Below are 21,572 nucleotides of genomic sequence, written 5' to 3'. Positions count from 1 at the left end.
TAGTTGTTATTGTTTACGATTTGTTGAAGAGATTTAAAAATTATGTGGCAAAACAACACATTGAAAACTTGGTTGGTTGTGATTCCTTATCCCAACGAGTGGAAATTGTCATCAATTCGGGACAATGGAAGCTTTATTATAAGTCGAGAGCAGAATATCTGTAAATTGCTGTCAGTTATGCTATATACGTTCCATTTGGAGGTCCTGGAAGAACAAACCGTTTGTTTCGAAGTTTTGAAGCTTAGTTAATCTTCAGGCAACACAACTCTTTAAGAAAAATAGAATAGCTGTTGCGGATTTTATTGACTGCTTTGATGACATATTGCAGTGATTGAATTAGTTTTTCACTTAAGTTTCTAGCGACTAAATGTTGTCTATGAATAAGGCAATGTACACCAAGGACATCTGGAATTTTATTTTTTAAGTGCGCTATTAAGCCTTTATGGCACCCTATCATAGCCGGAGCGCCATCCGTAGCATTTGAATAATATTTTTCAAAGGAATCTCTTTCTCATCGCAAAACTTTTCCAATATATTGAAAATGATTTCGCCTTTTGTATCGGTCTGTAAATTTCTAGCAAATAATAGTTCTTCACATATTTTCTCATCTTTAATAAACCTCACGTAAGACAACAACAATGCTTCATTAGTTGGTAAAGTGGACTCATCGAACTGAATTGAGAATTGGCTTATCCTCAGGTGATCACACAATGATTCTTCAATGTTTTCAGCCATTTCATCAATTCGTGTTTGCACAGAATTATTACTAAAAGGAATTTTTCGGATAATATCTGCGGCCGGTTTATGAAGCACGGTAGTTATTACTTCATTTATTGCTGGCAATATTAACTCTTCTCCGATGTTATGTGGTTTGCCTTTTTGAGCAATTAACAAAGAGATATTGTACGAAGCTCGAAGTCCGTCGTCATCTTGCTTAACAGCCGCCGAAAATAGTTTTGCTATTCTTGGCTGAGTATTATGCTTCTTCTCTAGGTCTTGAAAATATACTGCATTCTTGTCTCTCTTATCTGGATGCATTTTATTCAAATGATCTTGCAGTCTTGAAGGCTTCATTGCTTCATTCGAAAATGTTTTTAGACATAGTAGACACAAAGGCGAGGATGGGTTTGTGGGATTTGCAATGAATCCGAATTTAATGTATTCCGCACAGTATTGCCGTCTCTTCTTTTTTACTTCCGACATTGTTTTGCTTTGAGAAAAACGTTTAACTTCGCGAGTAGTGTAAAGGAGGCGTAAGTAATGCTCATCTATTGCGCCAAAACCACAAATGAATATAAAATAAATATTACATTGCTTATATAGGAATACTTAAGCACAATTATTATATAGTAGTCCAAAAATATGAATTCTTATTTTTCCTAGAAATACATTTTAAAAAAAGGGATCTTTCTCCTTTTCGTATTATCTTATTTTCCCCAGAAATACATTTGTAAGAAAGGATAAAGACCCTTGTTTTATTTTCCACATAAAAGATTTAAGGAGTTCAAAAGCTCAAAACGTGCGCTACATCAGTTCGAACCTACCTACTCTACACCTTTGCGCAAATGATCATATTATGATAGCAAATGACCACATACAGATTTGGCAATGGTCTCTTACCGCCCCCCTTGACACCTGTAGCGCCCACAAGGGGGCGTTATCGCCCACTTTGGGAAACACTGCTTTAAACCATTAAATGTTATGATTAATATTGCATAACAAAAACTTTGTTGTGATTCTTTTCCTATCGAATAATTCATTGATTATATAATATTGTTTAAAGGAAAAATATTTTTTATAATCTTATACCACAAACTGTATATTCACAAACCAATAACGGTTAACTCTTATATTTTATTACTTTGCTTATTAGTCATGTTCGCAATACAACAAACACATAATTTTACCAATAATTATTGCTAATAATAGTTATTTGGCTCTAATTAGTGTCTGGTGTAGCTTCTTCTATTTCTGTTGCGCGTTGCGAAATGGCTAATTATATAATACGCGAAACTAAGGGCATCAACTGAGCTTTAATTATTATATTATACATACATACATACTTATATGAGAATACGTACAATTTATACTCTTTATATAAAGAATGAAAATGAACCTCAAGATAATAAAATTTATATTTTCAACAGGCTTAATTTCTTAGTTCTTTTAATATACCATAAAACCATATAAAAGGATTTAAGTGGTTCCGCCATATATTAAAACTTTAATATATAATAATTTACAATCGTAATAAATGTCGGGTGTTTCAACTTAAACGCCCAAAAATTCTTATTTTGTTCGATCTGGCCACAATAGAAGTTGGGCATCCCATTACCCCTGGTCAACATAATCAGCCTACTGAGCGTATTATATTCGCAACATCATCACCCATATTGAGATTCAGCTTTCATTATTGGATAATATTTGACCGAATAAACCATATTTAGCAGGCAGTAAACGAAATATAACATCCGTAGCTGAGAGTGTACACGAAGATCGTGGAGAGTCGATTCGACTCGGACTGACGTATAGAACGACTTGGCGCATTTTATGTCGAGATCTCAAATTGAAAATGTACAAAATATAGCTTATGCAAGAACAGAAGTCGCTCGATCTTCTCATGCGACTTGCGAAGTTCTAAGAAGAACTACCATTTTCGAGCTAAATTTTATTAAGCGATGAGGTCCATTTCTTGCTCAATCTGTATGTAAACAAGCAGAATTGCCACATATGGGATGAAGAGTAATCTGAAGATATTGAAGAGCTGCCACTTCATCCAGAAGAAAACAAAGGTTTGGTGTATTTTGTGGCCGGTCGAATCATCTGTACTTTTTGTATTGCGATCGGAGCTGTATGCATGTCAGCAATAACGTGTCGAATATTCTCTTCCAAGGCGTCAATCGCTTCGAGCTCATCTGCGTAGACAAGCGACTACACAAATCTCCACAAAGAATATTCCAGCGGTTTTAAATCGCACGATATTGGAAGCTGCGCCACCGGCCCACAACCCGAAATAAGGTGTTCACCGAAAGCTTCTTTCAATAAATAGATTGTTTCCTTGGATGTATGGCATGTAGCGCGGTCTTGTAGGAAAAACTTTTCATCATACCTCCATAACGTTCCCCATTGGCTTTATTTTTGAACAAACATGGACCATTGATTTCCTCTGCCCGTAGGGTATACAGTGACTTTTTGCGGATGTAGCGGCGCACATTGGTTTCTGCTAGTGCATACTGCGGCTAAAAATATAAGGAGTTGTCGCAGGACAATGACATTTGGTACATCATTGTTTTGGATTCCAATTAAGAAAAAAATGAAAAAAATTTTTTAAAAAATTTTATTTTACGCCCACCTCCCATATAAGGTGAAACTTAATTTTTGACCTACAGCACTGATTTTTGGTACATAGCATTTTTATGACATTATATATGTTGGTGTTAAATTTCAATAATATCCGCCCACTTTTACGCCCACCTCCCATACAACTAAATTCTCTTTTATCAAGTCTCTTTTAGCAAATTTCTTACATCTTCGTGACATTCTGACACTGTTTTTTTCAAGGGGGGCAATTCGGGGCAGCTGAATTTTTTTTTATTGTTTAGCTGAGACTTCAGGCTTTAATTCGGTATATGTATGTCGACAGCGGTAGACAGCGCTAAAAAGATGCACCACTTTGAATTTGAAGAAAATTGAAATTTTGACGTCCAAATTATGTTGTTCCACAAAATTTTTTATGCATTATTTTTTTCAGTGGATTTTGATGCAAATTTTTTCTTTGATACATATTATAAATGAAAAATAACAAAGTTGAATTTCAATAGTTGTTTTATTGTATCAATGATTTGACTTTTGAGTAAATTTTTTGCTAATTTTGATGTTCTCTACATTCACCAACTTTGGGTATTTCTGGACAAAAAACTAATGCAGATAGAATCCTAATACTTTGGGAAAATAATGTACAGATAGTTGGTAACAAACTGTGAAATTTTCATTCAAATCAGACAACATGAAATTTTTGAATTTCGGCCACAGATATACCAATGTGCGGCGTCGCAACAATGGCTTGTGCATGATACTGACTCCAAATGCGACAATTTTGTTTATTAACGTACTCATTCAACCAGAAGTTAGCTTCATCGCTGAACAAAATTTTCTTCCGAAAATCGGCCAGCCGACATTCGATTCTAATTATTTAAATTTTGTAAGAGTGCAAACTAAGGTGTTTCCGCAAAATTTTCTATAGAGTGGATGGGCGTACAAAATCTGTAGATATTTCGTCATACATACGTCATCCCTATAAAACAGCACTTCTTCTGTGAGACATTTATGGGATTTTTTTTGTATGAGTGTGATATTCTCTGTAATCCTCATTAATGCATATATTTTTTTCGATTAGAGTAGACAATACTTGTACTTATATGTAGTATATATGGCAAAAGCTGATGATTGAGAAAGCTTACTAAAAAATATTATTCCATAAGCCATTTTTTTTATCTTGTATTTTAGTATGTGACCAAGAGTTTCATCGACCAGTTGTCATAGCAGTTTTTAAGATTTCTTGAATGACTGATGTTAAGATTTTGAGGTGTTCACAATTTCTTTGGATTGTAATGCCTCTTTAGGCTTACAAAAATCGATGATATTTTTAAAATAATTTATATTTATCGTATATGTATATTTGTATATCCAATAATGTTGCAAAAATTACTGGCTTTAAACAACATTTTGACCCCTATCACATCTGCAGCGCTGGTATGTGAGAAATCAATTCCGGTTGCAATTCAACCATTGTTTTTATGGCTATTAATACACGCTTTGTGCATATGTACGTATGTATATATAGGTATATATAAACATAAAATGTCAAACAATGATACAACTACGTATTACTTGACTAGTGAACAATAGAAAATGTGGATGTTGCATGTGTCAAACGCTGATTTGCGAACATTTCCTAAAATACAAAAGCCGACAAATCGGCAAATGCATATTTTGCGCTTATAAAGATAAATAATAAATCAGATTTGTACAAAATATACATAAGTATGTATGTAAGTCTAGTTAGAAAAATAACCGTTTATATGTAATAGTTATAATTCATAAAACGGTTTTCAGAGCTATCCTTCTACTCCTAAACAGATTATACATATATATATATACATACATACATATTTTTCTATGAATAAATAATATTATTCAACAGTAAAAATGGCTTGTATTTTACTCCATCGCTTACGAATCGACCATCAAAGTCACGTCCCGAACCCCAGCAGATAGCCAGCAGATGAATGAATCTCGGTTGCATGCCACAAAGGTTGTCCAGCTGCAATGGTCTGTGATTTACATACATACATACAATCATAAACATGCACTAAAACACATAAAATACAGTTGAGTTGCCTGTAGTGCTGTTTAATAACCGTTGCTACCGCTGCAATCGATTATTGCCGGTCACAGTTGCACAGTTGCAACAGTTGCAATGGAAGGAAACGCTTCCACATAAACGTGGAAGATACACTCTCGCATCGCTCAATGAGTCGTTGAATTATGAATGGTCGTAGTCAAAGCACAAATTGCAATTTTAAATTGAAAACGAAAAATACTATATTATTACAATAAAGCAACAACAACCACAATAGCAGCAGCAAATAAAGCACTGATGGCATAATAATATGAGGTTTCGCATATCGCCGCAGTTTTGCAGAAATTACACCGATTGTGTGCTGTTCGGTGAGTGAATTTCGTTGCGAAAAGTCGCAGGTTATTGGTCCGTGCGCTGTTTGCGGTGGCAGCGATGAATAGCTGATAAAACAGTGATGATGGGGTTTGATCACTTTTCGCGTAAGTGTCGGTTCGTGGTATGACATGTTATCTCTGGGGGCGTGTGGTGGAAACTGATTTCGAAATCTGATGAATTAGTGGTCTAATGTTGAGTATGGAAAGACGAAAAATTAGAGTTAGTAGATTTCGGTTTTTTTTTGAGGTTATGTGATGACACAACCTTTAAACTATTAACATGAAATTACCAGCTGAGCAGCAAGCTGGAGTCAAATTTCTAGGAAGCAGGTCGCTTAAACACAATACTATAGAGATATTCTCTTGCTCTTGCAAAACCCGGTGCACGGTGCAAGCATTGCAGATTGACAACGGCACAACAACAAACACACACAGAAAAATTTTTGCAAGGGCTGTGAAATATGTCAGACCAAAACCCATGTATATTTCGGTGTAGTATTTTTGCAATCTGCAATCTTGCAAGAGCAAGAGAATACCCCTTATGCTATGCAACTTTGCTATAACTTCGATTCTTCTTCTAGAACAAAGCCTAACAGAATATGATATGGCAAGGTTGAAAGGCATCACCTTTTAGACAGGCCCGTAGCCAGCTTTTCATTTCGGGGGGGGCTGAAATAAAAACATATATCAACTTTAAATTTTCTGTTTATTAAAAAAAACAATATAAATTCATATACATATTACTTAAATGATTTGGTAGTTGTAACTTAAATAAGTAATATTTTTCTTTTCTTCTTGCTTGCCATATCATTAATTACTTCATCTGGATCTATTTTAATATCCCAGGGCACTGCAATAACAGCAAGTGCACTCAGCCGCTCATTGCCCATCACACTGCGTGGTAAAGTTTTTATTCTTTTTAAGGTTGAAGAAGTTCTTTCGAAGGAAGCGGTCGTCACTGGAAGAGTTGGTAAAATTGTAAGCAGGTAGTGAATATTTTTAAAATACGTTGCATCGCAATGTTGCAGTAATTTCAACACTTCTATGGTTGGATCTATTGTTGATAAGCTGGCACACCACAATCGATACTCTGATTTTAATGCTGTCATTGATATTTGCTCCTCGAAGTAAATAGTTAAATTTTTTAATTCTTCGGCATTATCAATTGCAGCAAAACCTGGTAGTAGAATTTGAAATGACGAGAGTATATCCTCATTCACTAATAAATGTTCTGTCATGTTTTGAATCAGAGCATCAACGCATAGAATATATATTGTAACTCTGAAGTGGCTTTCAGGGGTTGTGCAAGGTGGATTAGCACGAGTAGTTTGACGCGAAGTGTCAAAAAGATCTTTAGACATTTGTGATGCTGTTTGGAAAATATCGTTGAAAAAACCATCCGCTGTTTCTCTTATCTGGTGCAGAGTTCTTATTAATTCTTTGGCTCGGTTCATTGCTGATACAAAATCCATAGATTTTTCGTGGAGTTGCACAGACAGTGGCAGCGTTAAGCTGAACAATTGCTCACAGACGAATAGACTAAGCAAAAAATCGCTTTTCTCTACCGCTGCTAAGAAGGCTGGTGCTTTAGACGAAATGGACCATGTCTTACTCGAAATTATTTCCAAACTTAGTACAATGAATTTGAAAAGCTCCATAAAGCTTATAAAGCTTTCATGCCTTTCTATAAACCTTGTTTCACAAAGGCGAACAAGTCGTCTTTTTTTGCTTTCTGGTGCGTGCTTCTGTATAACGTCCTGGAAAGTTGTGTTTGCATTTGAATGGTTTCTAAATAAATTTTCTATTTCATTGACAATACCAATGCAGTTCCGTATTGAAGGTAATGATATAGTATTAGAAAGCGCAAGATTCAATCGGTGACTAGCGCAATGAACATATCGTGCTTTTGGATACAGTTGTCTTATCCTGGTTTGCACTCCACTTAAATGCCCTGACATGTTTGCTGCTCCGTCATATCCCTGTCCAACCAACTTCGCCATATCAAGATGGAAATCTGTACAACGCTTAAGTATGACTTTTGATAAGTTTTCAGTCACCGTCTAGTGTAGTTGCGTACGACTGTTATAGGTTTGAGCTGAGTTGTGTATAAGAGTTTCAAAAGATTCAGTCAGTGATAAATTTTTATACTCTCGCAACAAAGTTGCTAAAGAGAGTATTATAGTTTTGTTCACATAACGGTTGTTTGTAAGTCCTAAAACTAAAAGAGTCAGATATAGGGTTATACATACCAAATTGATCAGAGTGACGAGTAGAGTTGAAATCCGGATGTCTGTCTGTCCGTCCGTCCGTCCGTCCGCCCGTGCAAGCTGTAACTTGAGTAAAAATTGAGATATCATGATGAAACTTGGAACACGTATTTCTTGGCTCCATAAGAAGGTTAAGTTCGAAGATGGGCAAAATCGGCCCACTGCCACGCCCACAAAATGGCGGAAACCGAAAACCTATAAAGTGTCATAACTAAACCATAAATAAAGATATTAAAATGAAATTTGGCACAAAGGATCACATTAGGAAGGGGCATATTTGGACGTAATTTTTTTGGAAAAGTGGGCGTGGCCCCGCCCCCTAAAAAGTTTTTTGTACATATCTCGGAAACTACTATAGCTAAGTCAACCAAACTCTACAGAATCGTTTCCTTTAGGCATCTCCATATACAGTTCAAAAATGGAAGAAATCGGATAATAACCACGCCCACCTCCCATACAAAGGTTATGTTGAAAATCACTAAAAGTGCGTTAACCGACTAACAAAAAACGTCAGAAACACAAAATTTTACGGAAGAAATGGCAGAAGGAAGCTGCCCCAGACTTTTTTTAAAAATTGAAAATGGGCGTGGCCAAATCGACCGATTTCAATGAAAGTCGGTATATAATATTTCCTTAACACCCTGATGATATGTACGAAATATGGGTGAAATCGGTTCACAAACACGCCTTCTTCCAATATAACGCTATTTTGAATTCCATCTGATGCCTTCTCTTTATAATATACATATTAGGGACAAATGATGATAGCGGAATAAAACTTTACACATACATATATATAACTTTTCAAGGTCCCTTATATCGAACACAAAGAACTCAGTGCCTAACCTAAGCTAACCTAACCTAATTTTTCACCGAAAATATCGGTAAATCTCTCAGAATTTAATTCTAATTAATTTTACAGCAAAATAAAAAAAATATGTAAATGACGGATAATGAAATCTCGATTATCACTTTATCATGCGAGAGTATAAAATGTTCGGTGACACCCGAACGTAGCCCTTCCTTACTTGTTTTTATTTGCGATTTATTTAAAAAAATTTCCTTATTTCGGGGGGGGCTTCAGCCCTCTAGCCCCCCCCCTGGCTACGTGCCTGCTTTTAGAACAAAAAAATGGAACTCATTATTAGTATTTTATTCTTCTTTGTATCGATATATCAAACTCTGTATCTGCGTAGAATGATTTCAGAAGATAAATGCCATATGAGGATTTAACAGCCAGTGAAATTGGTCTTGTTGAATAAGGATACTTAGATAAATCTCTTACCAACCTAGGTTAGAGGTTAAAAGCTCGATCTCTAACAAGGATCTCATTTGAACAGGTTATAAGTATTCAGTCCATTACCACAATGAATTTCTATAAAAAGACCCTCAAAAATCGATGAAGCGCTTTGAGCCAACCACAGATTTGTTGAAGCGGCTAATGTGAGTTTCCGCTATGTCTTACGAGTATGTCTCCTGGTTCGCCGTAGCTATGACTGCTGAGATGTTTCAAACTCACTCTTGTAAAACATGAAAATGGATGAGAAAGTGTCTGGACGTTTAAATCTCACTTTTTCCGGTACAACTTTCACAGTTTGCGTTTGATTGGATTTTTTACCTTAAAGCATGCATGCATCTTGGACAATGTCCAGTAAGAACTCTTACGATTGCGTCAAGATAAACTTTGAAAAGAGTAAGTAAGCCAGATGAACCCAGCAGTCGCGCAGAGGCTTGCGATAATCATAGAACCAGTGCTGGAATGCAAGATGACAATGGGAACCTATGTATGTACTTAATCTATAATAAAACTCGCTTGATCGCTTCATTTGTGTTGTTGGTCTTAAGATGATATTTTCGTCTATTGATTTTGATTTTGGAAATAGTAAATTCACCTTAATACCTTTTTGTTTAATATCCCTTCGATCTTTATTGGAGCAATAATTTTGGTGTGAATAGCATCGACTGTTTGAAAATAAGTCATTTTGACTGCTTTATTTTTGAGAAATGAGCTTATGACTTACCTCCTTCTCATAAACACGAGATACTCGTTTAGACCGATCACTTCTCGCTCTCAGTTTTGTGGCAACCATATGCTTTAATAATACTCATTTAATATAAAAAGATTTTTTCAAAACTGAAATAAACCAGTATCTATTTACATCTTTTAAATAATTATTTTAAACTCGAAAACTATTTACTCCAAACTTGATCCGTCCGTGGCCATCAACGGCCACTCCCAAATACAGTCAATGCTCGCATTGCTTCGCTGCTTTTGGTGAGCGCGGCTTTTATACAGTTATTTAATCGATATATTTGACATGATAGTTTTCAATGATAACTATTTTTGAGGGAGCAACAACAAGTAAAATTATAATAATTTTTCACGAGCTAAAAATTTCACAGTTTATCTATGCATACTTATTGTATACCTGTATGTTCATATGTTTGAAGATACATAATTACATATACACACACGCATACACATATACTTAAATGCAGACATGTGAAAAAAATAAATAAATTGTAACAATTCGTAATCATTTCATCTGCAGACTGCCGCATTTGCTGTAATAAATTGTTGTTGCTGAAATTTACCAGCTTCACAAATATGTTTGGGTATGTGTGTCTGTTTGGGGCTCCATGCATGCCCAGCTGCAAGTGTCTACATACATATGTTTGCGCAAACTGCAAACAAACACTGACTGCACACTCTGCTTCGTAGTGTTTAACATGAAATCTCGACGATTTTTTCAGCTACTTGAATTTTTCCATTGCACTATTTATTTTTTATACTTATTTGCTATTATTCATTTTTTTTTTACTATAATTTTTTAGTGTGTTTGTGTTTGTGGTTACTTCATTGTTTACACTCTGCTTTGGTTGCATATTATAGTTTTTAGATTTTATGCTTTATTTTTCCATATGATTGTTGTTTTTGTACTCGTATGCGCGTTTGCGGCGAGTAAAAAACTCCCACATGCGATGTTCATGCGTTGTTGACCAGCTGCTGGCATATTGGGAATTAAGAAATCATAGTTTGTCAGCAGTAATTATTATTATCCTCCTTTTTATCCAATATTTTTTATTTCTTTTTTTCATGAGTTTACTTTCCTAATGTTGTTGTTGTGATTGCAATATTTTCTATTTTTCACATTGTGAAGTGCAGTTGTTGAGCCACCACGCATTTAAATTTGGAGTTGAGGATGTTTTTGAAAGTGCTATCGGTGGGTCCATGCGGTGGGAGTGTTGACTGTAATTTCGAACATCAAGTTTTTCTTGACTTTGACAGATTTTGATTCCTCAGTTAACAATTGTTTCGTGCTTCATTTTCGACCAGTTTTTGAAACCGTTGATCCAGTGAAAAAGTTTGGTGAGAGATTATAGACTCACCTCCAATGTAGGGTTGTTATAAATTTTGCTTCCTTCTATATTACCTGAGTTGTTCTCGGCTATGTTTCTTGTATAGAAGATATATTGCCTGGTGTTGATCTATGTATTTCCACAATGGGGAATAGCTAAAATTTCTAACTTATTTCTCAATTAAATTTGTATAGGTTGAAAAGCATTTTGCAGTATGATCTGTACTAAATAAAAATACTCAATTTTTTTTTGTTTTTCACTCATCAGGAACTCTGCATAAATAACATATAATCGTTGCCTACATTTAAGAGCGCAACTTTTTTATAAATACATACATACATACATATTTTGAAGCCAAACTTTGCACTACAACGTCTACCAATAGGGAAGACGTGATTTTGACAGCTCGTGGCAGCAATTTTTGTTTACGGATTTGGGTAAAATTTTGGTCAATGTGATCAGTAAGGTTTGCTATTTCATATAAGAGTATAACGCTTGGATATTCCAAGCTTATTACGCAAATTCACGTTCTCTGGAGTCAACATCTCAGATGACACCCTTAACGACTTCGTCCACTGACAAAATTGTCGCTTTTGGAGTGAGCCAAATCTTTGCGCTGTTGAGAAAACGCGAATCTTTTATTTTAATCTTTTTATTGGGTGTGTTTTTTTACGTGGCGGGTCCCTAACCCAGCGCACAACCCTTGGGTGGGATGATTCGCCTTCTCACTTTAGCTCGTCTTCAAACGGATGTTTTTTGGCTACCCAGAGGATACAGAGAACTTTCCTCATGACTCCATTCTCACTCGATTGCGTTGTCAAAAATTGACCTTAGTCTTTCGAAATTTGGTAGGAAATGCCACGAAAAATCATTAAATTAGGAAATTTCGTTCGAAATTAGTGTATATTTTGAATCAGGATAGCAGATAAATGATTTATTATTATTTATTTCAAAAATAATTTTCGAACTTCTATCATCAAGTACCGGATTGAAAATTTAAAAATAGTTTTTAAATCCCAAAAACTGGATAATAATAATTTACAAATTTTGAGTCCTAAAAATGCTACCTATATACTTGAGACTTCAGCATTCCTGTTATATTGAGTTTCCCGCTACCTAATTTAGATAAATTAACCTCAAAGATAACCTTGTTTAATAATTATTTAATTTTTTGTAAAGTGTTAAAAAACCCAAAGCTATCTTACATTTCCAAGTTGGACACTATACGTTGCAAAAACTGGGTATATATAAATGTATTTTCCTTTTACACAGCTAGTCAATATTATCTGGAATTCTTAATTAATCATTCAGTTTTAAAAAATAATATTATTGATGATAACGCATTACTTTACATATTTCAATATCCCACCTCATGGATAAACTTCGAAAATTTCACTAAAAACAATTTATTATGCCTCCAATTTCTTTCATTTCCCTTTTGAACAAATTTTCTTCCATTTTACCAACAGTTTGACTGCTAATCAAGCAAATTTAAAAATTAAACGAAAAATTAATTTCAGTTTTGAGATGAAGCTTTAATCATCGCCATTGAGTGTTTGCAATAAAAGCTAATATTTGCTGATTTCAATTTGTCTTGCAGCCATTAAATTGTTAATTGCTAATCAAGCAAACGCCTAGTCGCCTGGCAGTTGAAAAAAAAAAAAACAAACAAAAACACAAACGAAATACGCGCCTGCGCGCCTATTTCATCGTGTCCAACACAATGGGAGGTACAAAAGTAATAAATTTGTAGATACTGCATAGGCATTAAGCTACTGAGATTTGTATGAGGAGTGCATTTGGTTAGTAAGTGCGTTTGTGTTGGAAAAAGTAGGTTTATTTGTTGCTTGAATTATATGTGCATAACTGTTTTTGTACTCAAATGAATAAAAAGCGGCATTAAAACTGAATTCAATACATTTCTTTAACACAATTTTTTAACATAACTAATGCTCTTTAATATCCCTGTACATGCTAATGGTGTATGCTTTTCGTTTACCCTTAAGAGTTTGTATTAAAAAATTTCTTTTTATTGTGGACTTGCGGTATTACTTCATTTCATCTTAAGAATCCGAAAATTAGTCAGTGTTAATATTTTTGAACCGACTTTATTTTTCAAAAATGTCTTAAAAATGTTATTATGACAGGTGAAGCCCGCTTTTCATGTCTTTGTTCATCTCACATACTGAGAGGTCTTCAGTATCAGATAAATCTCCACAACTAGGATTTTACAATCTTTGATAATATTCGTAGTCCTTTAAACTATTACTGAGCAGATGACCTCTTTTAAACAGATTTATGAACAAATATACTGAGTTTCATCGCTAAATCGACTTCTTCTGGCTATTAGAAAACCGAATACATCCTTTTAAAGTTATTATATATGATCGTTTGATTTAATGAATTTGATGATCTCTTGTCACTTTTCGACGGAAGCTTAAGGTAGATCGTAGGGTTAATCCAAATTCGATGGATCTCATTCGGAAAGTTATTTGCCTTTTGTGTTACCCCAAAACTCCTAAATTTGGTCAAGTTTTGAGCCTACCTCAAATTTATTAAGCCGGTAAATTTCGATCCTAGCTATTTCGCTAGGTTCTCTAAAGGTGTGTCTTCCAACAGTTTTCAATTTTAGTCTTATTATAAAAGTCCGAAAGTGGAGAAGAAAGTGACAGTACGATTCCACCGCACTTTTCTCCATACAGCTTTGGCAAAGAGCGTTCGACAAAATATTATTCGGACCGCTTATTTCTTTCGAAATCCAGTAGGATATACCGTTACCATCAATGTGAGCGTTATAACACCATGTTGGCCCACATTTTTCCTCGGAATTTAATGAAATCGACACGGAAGATATCAATTCCCAATAAGACGGTGCGCTGTTTCACGTCTAACAATGGACACATTGCGAGCGAAGTTTGGTGGCTCGTTAATTTCTAGAAATGGTCCAGTTGCCAAGATCAAGCGATTTAACGTATTATTATATTCTCTGGGAGTGTGTTAAATCAAAGGTTTACGGCAATCAACCACTCGAGGATATCGAAGACAATACTCAGCACACTATAGCCGAAATATTTATCCGAACCGCCTGTGTACCTATCCAGACAGAACACCGGCATTTCCGGCGAGATTGACTTTCCTAAGTGCGAGTAGAAGAATGAGATAACGATCTCAATCTGGTTATTGACCACAAAAATGCCCGATGAAAGTAATATTTCAAACTTTTATGTAACTCGCTTAAGTCGCTTAGACATACAAGAATATGAATCGCTATATACAATGCTGACGTATCAACAACACTGGACCGATATGAATCTGGTTCCTTTTCAAATTCGCGAATCAAGGATTCGTTTGAACGGGTCAAACATCCGTTATACTTATTGCTCAGTATTTTAAATGTTCCCGTGAACTTGGTGAACTCCCAGGACAGATAAGATAAGAAAAATTGTACGTTCTCTAAAAGAAACACCTGTAAGATATGCTCTCCAACATATGACAGTGTTTTGCTTAAAACACCCAAGAGCTCTCGCATACATTTAAAGCAACAACAAACAATGTCTTCTTGGTGAGTATGTAAATATAGTCGAAAATATGCAGTTGTAATTACCATCACGTCTACAAGAGACTTCATTAAGTGTAGGAACCTTAATTGTTACGAATTATTACAATTCTTTTGTGCTGCCAACCTTCAACTGAAACTATTCTCTCCTCAAAGCAACAAGTTGCACTGGCGTTGTAGTCATATTCTTAAAATGGGCTGCCATGGCGTAAACATCAAGAACTTCAGTCTCTAGCTCACCGCTAACAGTAGACACGAGCTTGTTTACTTATGTATATACGAGCTGCATGTCCGTCTCTTTAACAATTGTAGGTTGTTTACAATTATATTGTCGCCTCGTTAACTTTTCCAGCTTTCTTTTTAAACAAAGTCCCATGCACTTGTTGTTGTAATTTATTTCTGTTTTCCACCTGTGCTCGCGTTATAAGCTTCTTTGTACTCACATCTCTATGTGTGTATATGTGTCTATGTGTCGGCACGTTAATTTTGATGGTACCACTTTACATTACACAGAATCACATTTTCTGTCCCATCATTGTCGCGGAAGTTTATGCTCAGTGAGGCCCAGCGGTTGGCTGGCTGGCTGCTTGTTTAGACGAGCTTAAGTTCAGGTACTTCAGCACTTAATGCGGCTCGTACGAGTATATTCACCTGTTAAAGCACCTGACTGGCGAGCTACTCTAACGGTTCTCACACCTTAAGCTTACACATGAAACAACGGTTCTTATTGTTTCACCTGCGGCGTTGTGCCTCATTGTTGTTGTCCAACCTACGGTAGTGGGTATACAAAGTCATATCGGGGTTTATAGTTTTTACTTTTATTTTAATTCTAATTTAATATTATTGTTTTCCTCATTAGACGAGTTTTTGTTGAAATTATGCGGTATTACAGACATAGGGAGTTGGGTTGATGCAAGCTCATTTCCAATTTTTAAAATCTTTAAACTTTGCTTAAATCGAATAGTAATAGTAGATACTTAAAATATTATGTTTATTTTTACTTAAACCGACTTTATTTTAAAATTTTTAGCAGAGATTTTAACGTTTAGGCTGTTTTAAAAAATCTATATGTATTATAGTCTAAATTTGAGGAACTAAAACACTTTTTCTCTGAGCAAGTTTTAGCATCAGTCTTTATTCTTTCGGTTGTGAGTCAATCTGTTCTTCTTTCCTCCAGTGCTATTACAAAATTTTCTTGGTTCGGCTCAAAATCTTTCTACTGCTTCTGAAATATTAGACCCACAACGATAGGCATATTCTACAACTATTTTTTCTTCTTAAATATTGATCTTTTATCTAAGCAAAGCAGGTACAATAATATAGTTCAAAGTACTGCCGATCCATAGTTTCAGATGGTCTCATCTTTTTTGGCAATTTGAGAGTTCCATCCCAAAAGAACTGCACCGACTTGGCGGTAAATAATGAATGAAGTCAATTTTTGATAGCGTGTTGTGATGAGAACCGTATTCCAGTGAGAGCATTCTCCATCGGGCGGAACAACTGAGAGTCAGAGGAGCAAGATCTGAGCCGTAAAGCTTCTCAGTTGCAATTTTTTAAATAGTTTTAAAATTATCTAGAGGCCATGAGGCAGTGCGTTGTCATGATATAGAATTATTGTCTCGTGTCTAGTCGCGAAAGTCGGCCTTTGTTCGACAATCACTCGCAACAATTTGATGATTTTGTGTCCGTAGCATCCCCCATTTATGTTTTTCACCATTTTTAGAAGCACGCTCTTCTAAACCCACCAAATATAAAGTAATAGCTTGACATCTTGAATATTCGGCTGTTCCGTTGATTTGGCTGGTTGGCAAGGTTTCATATATGATTTTATGAGTTAAGGGTGAACGTAATATATCCATTTTTCATCACCAGTCAAAATGCGATGTTTCCAACCTCAATTCCTTTGGCTTCCAAGCTTTGGAAAGTAACCGGCTGCTTTTAAACGTTTTGAATTGGTCGCTTGAGGGACTCTCAAAGATTTTGCGTTGCGAGCTCTTGGCATACCTCGAATATATGTATGTATACTAATATGTGTAAATTTATGTAAGGATCTTACTGGTTAGCTTAAGTGGTTACGTATGGCATTATTATAGGATGTGTTGACTTGAAGTCACGAAAATTTCAAAAAAAAAATTAATTTCCAAAGTTATAGTTGTTTGTGTTGACCCTGTTCCAAAAAAAGGTACTTGCGGTGACAAGCATAAGTCCTTGGAGATTCATCTAAAAACAATCGGACAAAAACAAATTAGTTTTATAAATAGATAGTCCCTGGCCTGATCGAAGGATTTTATTTTTATTTTTCAAAATTAATAAAATGGCGGCCTCAGGAAATTTTTGTATAAATTTTTGGGAAAAAATCAACAGTTAATTGGTCTTAAAAAATCAAAATTTTCGAAAAAATAAAAATCCTTCGATCAGGCCCCAGGATATGTATTCTAAAAGCTGCATAAATTTCATTAAAATCGACTGAACGGTTTTCGAGTTACAGTTGTCACCGATTCAAAAAACATAGTTTTGAGAAAAACGCGTTTAAAGTTTCACACTAGCGCTCTGAAGTGCCCGAACACTCTTTCGATATCTAGAGATTTATCCACGTACATGGATCCAAGGGCCTTAAGATGGAGGTCTTTAAATACTCTCCTGTAGAATAACTTTATTCTTGGTTGTACATGTCACTTCTCGGAGTATATTTCGGTCATACATGACTTCAAATAAAGTACATAAATTAGCTTTTTGCCGACTATTTAATTCTTATAGAGCTTCTACTAGCTGGTTACGAACTATAGGCGTCATTACATAATTCTTATAAATCCATTTGATGAGAAAATTGATCCTTAAATTTCTATTAACCAACAAAAAAGTATTTTCATATTCTCTAATGGGTCTAATATCCAAATTATCAAACGTGAGTATTCAATGAATAGTCATTCAAAAGACAAATACATATTTTAGCCCACTTGCAGGTGTGACGCTATTTTTACTGCTTTCAACTTTTCCTCAAAGAAGTGAACCAATTTTCCCCCCATTTCCTGACACATTTTCTGTCGCGCGAGTTCACATAATCGGCAGCGGAGAAATGCTTAGATATTTACGTAATATTTACACTGGAAAACGTATGCATTCAAACTACCAGCACACTCGTAGTTAGGCACATGAATAAAAGTTTATTAATGTAGTGAACCCAGCAGTAACTTGTGTCTTTTTAGTTTGTGGTGTCTGCTTCAGACTTATGAGCTCTTAATGCCTGATCGGTCAACAATATTGGCAGTTATTGTAAGGGGTGTTCAGATAATTTATAGAAACTGTTAAAGTTGTATGAAGCAAGATATATCTCCTAGGAGATCTGGTTTAAGATTCAGCAGTTGCTGGTCTAACTTGCCTCTCAATTGTTAGCGAATCGTTCCGTTTTTATACTATATGCAATACTGGTCGCACTGTTCTACGCTACTGATCTCTTTGGCTTTATGGTCATGATAGGAATTCCGGTAACGTTTAGCTTCGAGCTTTCCGAAATCGTATGGGCTCGCATCAACTAAAATATAGTATTATGTTAGGCAAAGACGAGACCAATTTTAGTTAATTTAGCTATTGCTTCTCAACGTCTTGATATGTTAGTCAGCCCATCATAACTCTCAGAGAAATTTACTTAGTATTACAACTTGTGTGGACTTAACCACTCTCCCATCGCACGCGGTATCAAACTAGTTATATGGTATAACAAAGTTGTGTCAACTTTTATCGTGGTACAATATGCAGAGTGATAGCGCGCTTATTTTCCGTTGTGGTAAGGAAATATTGGCGCAATCGCGCTGACGCGTGTGTAACTTACGTAAACGTGCGAATTTATATTTTCATTTAGTTGACTGCTTTGGCTGATGTCTTGTGCATTTTGGCGCTTTTCATTATGCGCTTTCAAATAAATATGTAGCGGCGAATGTTTATAACTGTACGCGGTCGTGCGACGGTTTTTATAACGGCTTTACGTTGGTCTAAACAAAAATACTCATTAGCAAATATTTTCGCAGAAGTTTAGGCCGAGTTTTGCCGACCACTTGGGGCGCTTGAGCTGAAATTACCATAGAAGTGTAGGCTTCTTTATTACCAATTGCGCCCCTGAGATTTGAGAAGTAGCGTCTAATTTCTGAAACACACAGTGCTATATTACTTGAGTATCAATTAAACGCTTTTGTTTTCGAACCTCGTTTCTATGGTCCACATGCCATGTACGAACACAACTGACGCGTTAGCCATTACAGCCAAACTACATGGATGTTTACATTTTGGCTACTCGTTTGTTGTTTAAAAAATTTATTATTTCATATTTGATTTTACTTTTGTTGTTGCCATGATTAACATTAAAGAGAAATATTACATTAGCGGCCGTTCTTCCGAGCGACCCATCGCCAACACTAGCACAGGTAGCGTATGTAATATGCAATGCACTGGCTTGTCACCGCGGCACAGGCAGCGCGCGGCAGCGTTGAACCAGAAACACGCCATCACCGCCAGCAAGTCGACACAATAGTCGAATAAACAAATGTTGGCAGCTGAAAAACAAGTGCCATTGCAAAATCGCACAAAACGCTTGGCCGCTACCGTCACCGTCGCTGCCGCTGTGGCAGAGCGAACGAACCAATTAATGTTAGCCAAGCACACACCGGAAGCAATTCACCAACTAATCCGCTGCGGCGAAATGGCGTGCCGCTGGTGGCTTGGTCGTCGGGTGAAAATGTTGGAAATTATTGGTGCGCGTGTGCGCTGCTGTTTTGGCTGGAGTTGAGCATGGAGCGCCGCGCCGCTTGCTGTCGAGCAAAGTGAAGTGGGTGCTTGAAGCGCGACGACGCGTTGCATGCCACTTGAATATTGACTGAATTTAATCAAACAAAAGTTGGTTAAGCATGTGTGTTTGTTGTGGTAGAAACCAGGTTTTCCACATAAATATATGAGTGTGACTTCGTATGCATGTATGAAACGAAGTTTAGTGGAAAATGAGGCAGCAAAACAAATTTAACTAAAATAAAATGAAATAAAGTGAAGTAAGCTCCCATGAAGTCGAAGTTGTGCGCATGCGCCGAGTGGCTGTTGCGCTTATCGTGTTGCGAAAACGCTTTCTTGGCTGAAATCCTAAACAATATATTATATATATTATTTTAAGTAAACAACAGTGATTTTGAAATATTTTTATACCTGCAAAGTGGTTTGTGGGGCACATTAGGGTCGTTCATATATCCAAATAATATCCTAATGAAAAATTGGATATTAATTAAAGCTTTAAGTAAATAAAATTAATCGTGTTTTCATTTTTGACAATTATTTTATACTTTAACCATTCAAAATATCCATTCGGCTCGCCTGTAATGCCAGTAGGTTCTGATCTGCAGCCTTTCCGAGAGTTGTAGTATGGTATTTTTGAAACAGTGTGAGCAAAAAGCATGCTCGTTTTCCTTCGATGCCTTTGCACATGATCTTGGTGATCATGCATGCCCTTAAGACATTCCGTCTAACTCTGATTTCTCTGTCAACTCTTTTAGAAATTGCATTGAGTTTCGTGTTTAGCGACTTGTGTACTTCTTGTACTAGTTCGGTAGTCAGATAGATGGTACATTTGATATTCTCATCACCAGTGGCCTGGACCCCAATATACACGTACTCGCATTCCGGCAGCCACCACATCTACTGCCTCCCTGCTTCTAAGGACATTCTGTGACGTTTTACGATATGAGTTTATTGCCTTAGTTGCCGCTCGGCTATCGACGAATACTTATATTGATGTTCTTTATCTGATTTCCTGCATTTTCAATTATATCAGCAGCCTTCCTAACCGCAAAGACTCCCGCCTGAAAAATACTTCAGTATGCGGTGTGTATGTGGGCCCCTAACTTTTTTTTCTGCTCACACCCGGAAGGGATTTGTGGGCAATTGAAGGCGTTGAAGAAAAGGTGTAGTGATCTTTTTTACCTTTGGATGGAAGTTAAGAGGGGGATAGGAGATGAAGTCTCCTATCGGGAGCTCTCCATAAACTCTAATTTCAGACTACCAGACCATAGTAGCGTCTTTTAAGCGGATGTGACTTGCATTAAGATAGATGTACTACTCCGAAGTGCGGCTTATTTCAGAGAGGTATGCATCCACTCTGATAGCTGTGCGATTATTCTGGCTTTGAGCTCGATGACTTGCGCTCAAAATTTGTCAAGGAGCGCATGAACTCCTATAAAAATTCTTCTATATAAGACTTGTATGGGTGCCCCGTCTCAGCGGAACCGCCGGACACTGCAAAGCTTGTCAGGGGGAGCAAGCTTACCCCAATATCATACGATTGGAATATAGTTGGTTTTTCGATGTACTCTTTTATGCTACCGCTGGACTTAATGTCCTCTTTTGAGCTCAGTAAGCGCTGCTTAACAACCTGAACTTAAGCGATTGTACGATCCTTCTGGCCCAAAATGAACCATAAGTGATCGTCCGAACTGTCAGCTCTCTATTTTGACTGGATGTTTGTAAGCGGTGCGACTAAATATTTTGTCGATCACTCTTTGCCATAGTTTTATGGAGGAAGGCCAGTTGGAATAATTATGTCACTTTCACCTCTATTGCTCGACTTTTGCCAGATTGAGATTGAAATATTTCGGTAGACATATTTTCGTGGAACCTTG

General features: G+C 36.3%; 2 protein-coding genes across 3 annotated transcripts in view; one reads left to right on the top strand and one right to left on the bottom strand.

The window, feature by feature from the left end:
- Positions 1–21,572, top strand: part of LOC105221903 (putative uncharacterized protein DDB_G0277255) — a 129,842-nt gene that overhangs the window by 21,715 nt on the left and 86,555 nt on the right. The gene's annotated exons all lie outside the window — the stretch shown is intronic.
- On the bottom strand, positions 6,372–9,112 carry LOC125776280 (zinc finger MYM-type protein 1-like). Its single transcript, XM_049447808.1, has 2 exons — positions 7,986–9,112; positions 6,372–7,831 (listed from the first exon to the last, which is right to left on the bottom strand). Exon 2 carries the CDS (start codon positions 7,734–7,736, stop codon positions 6,504–6,506), a length of 1,233 nt encoding a protein of 410 aa, XP_049303765.1. The 5' UTR covers positions 7,737–7,831; positions 7,986–9,112; the 3' UTR covers positions 6,372–6,503.

Source organism: Bactrocera dorsalis, chromosome 2 (genome assembly GCF_023373825.1).
Source record: "Bactrocera dorsalis isolate Fly_Bdor chromosome 2, ASM2337382v1, whole genome shotgun sequence".
Classification (NCBI taxonomy): domain Eukaryota; kingdom Metazoa; phylum Arthropoda; class Insecta; order Diptera; family Tephritidae; genus Bactrocera; species Bactrocera dorsalis.
Note: the sequence above shows the minus strand (reverse complement) of the source record. Positions and strands in the feature narration are given on the sequence as shown.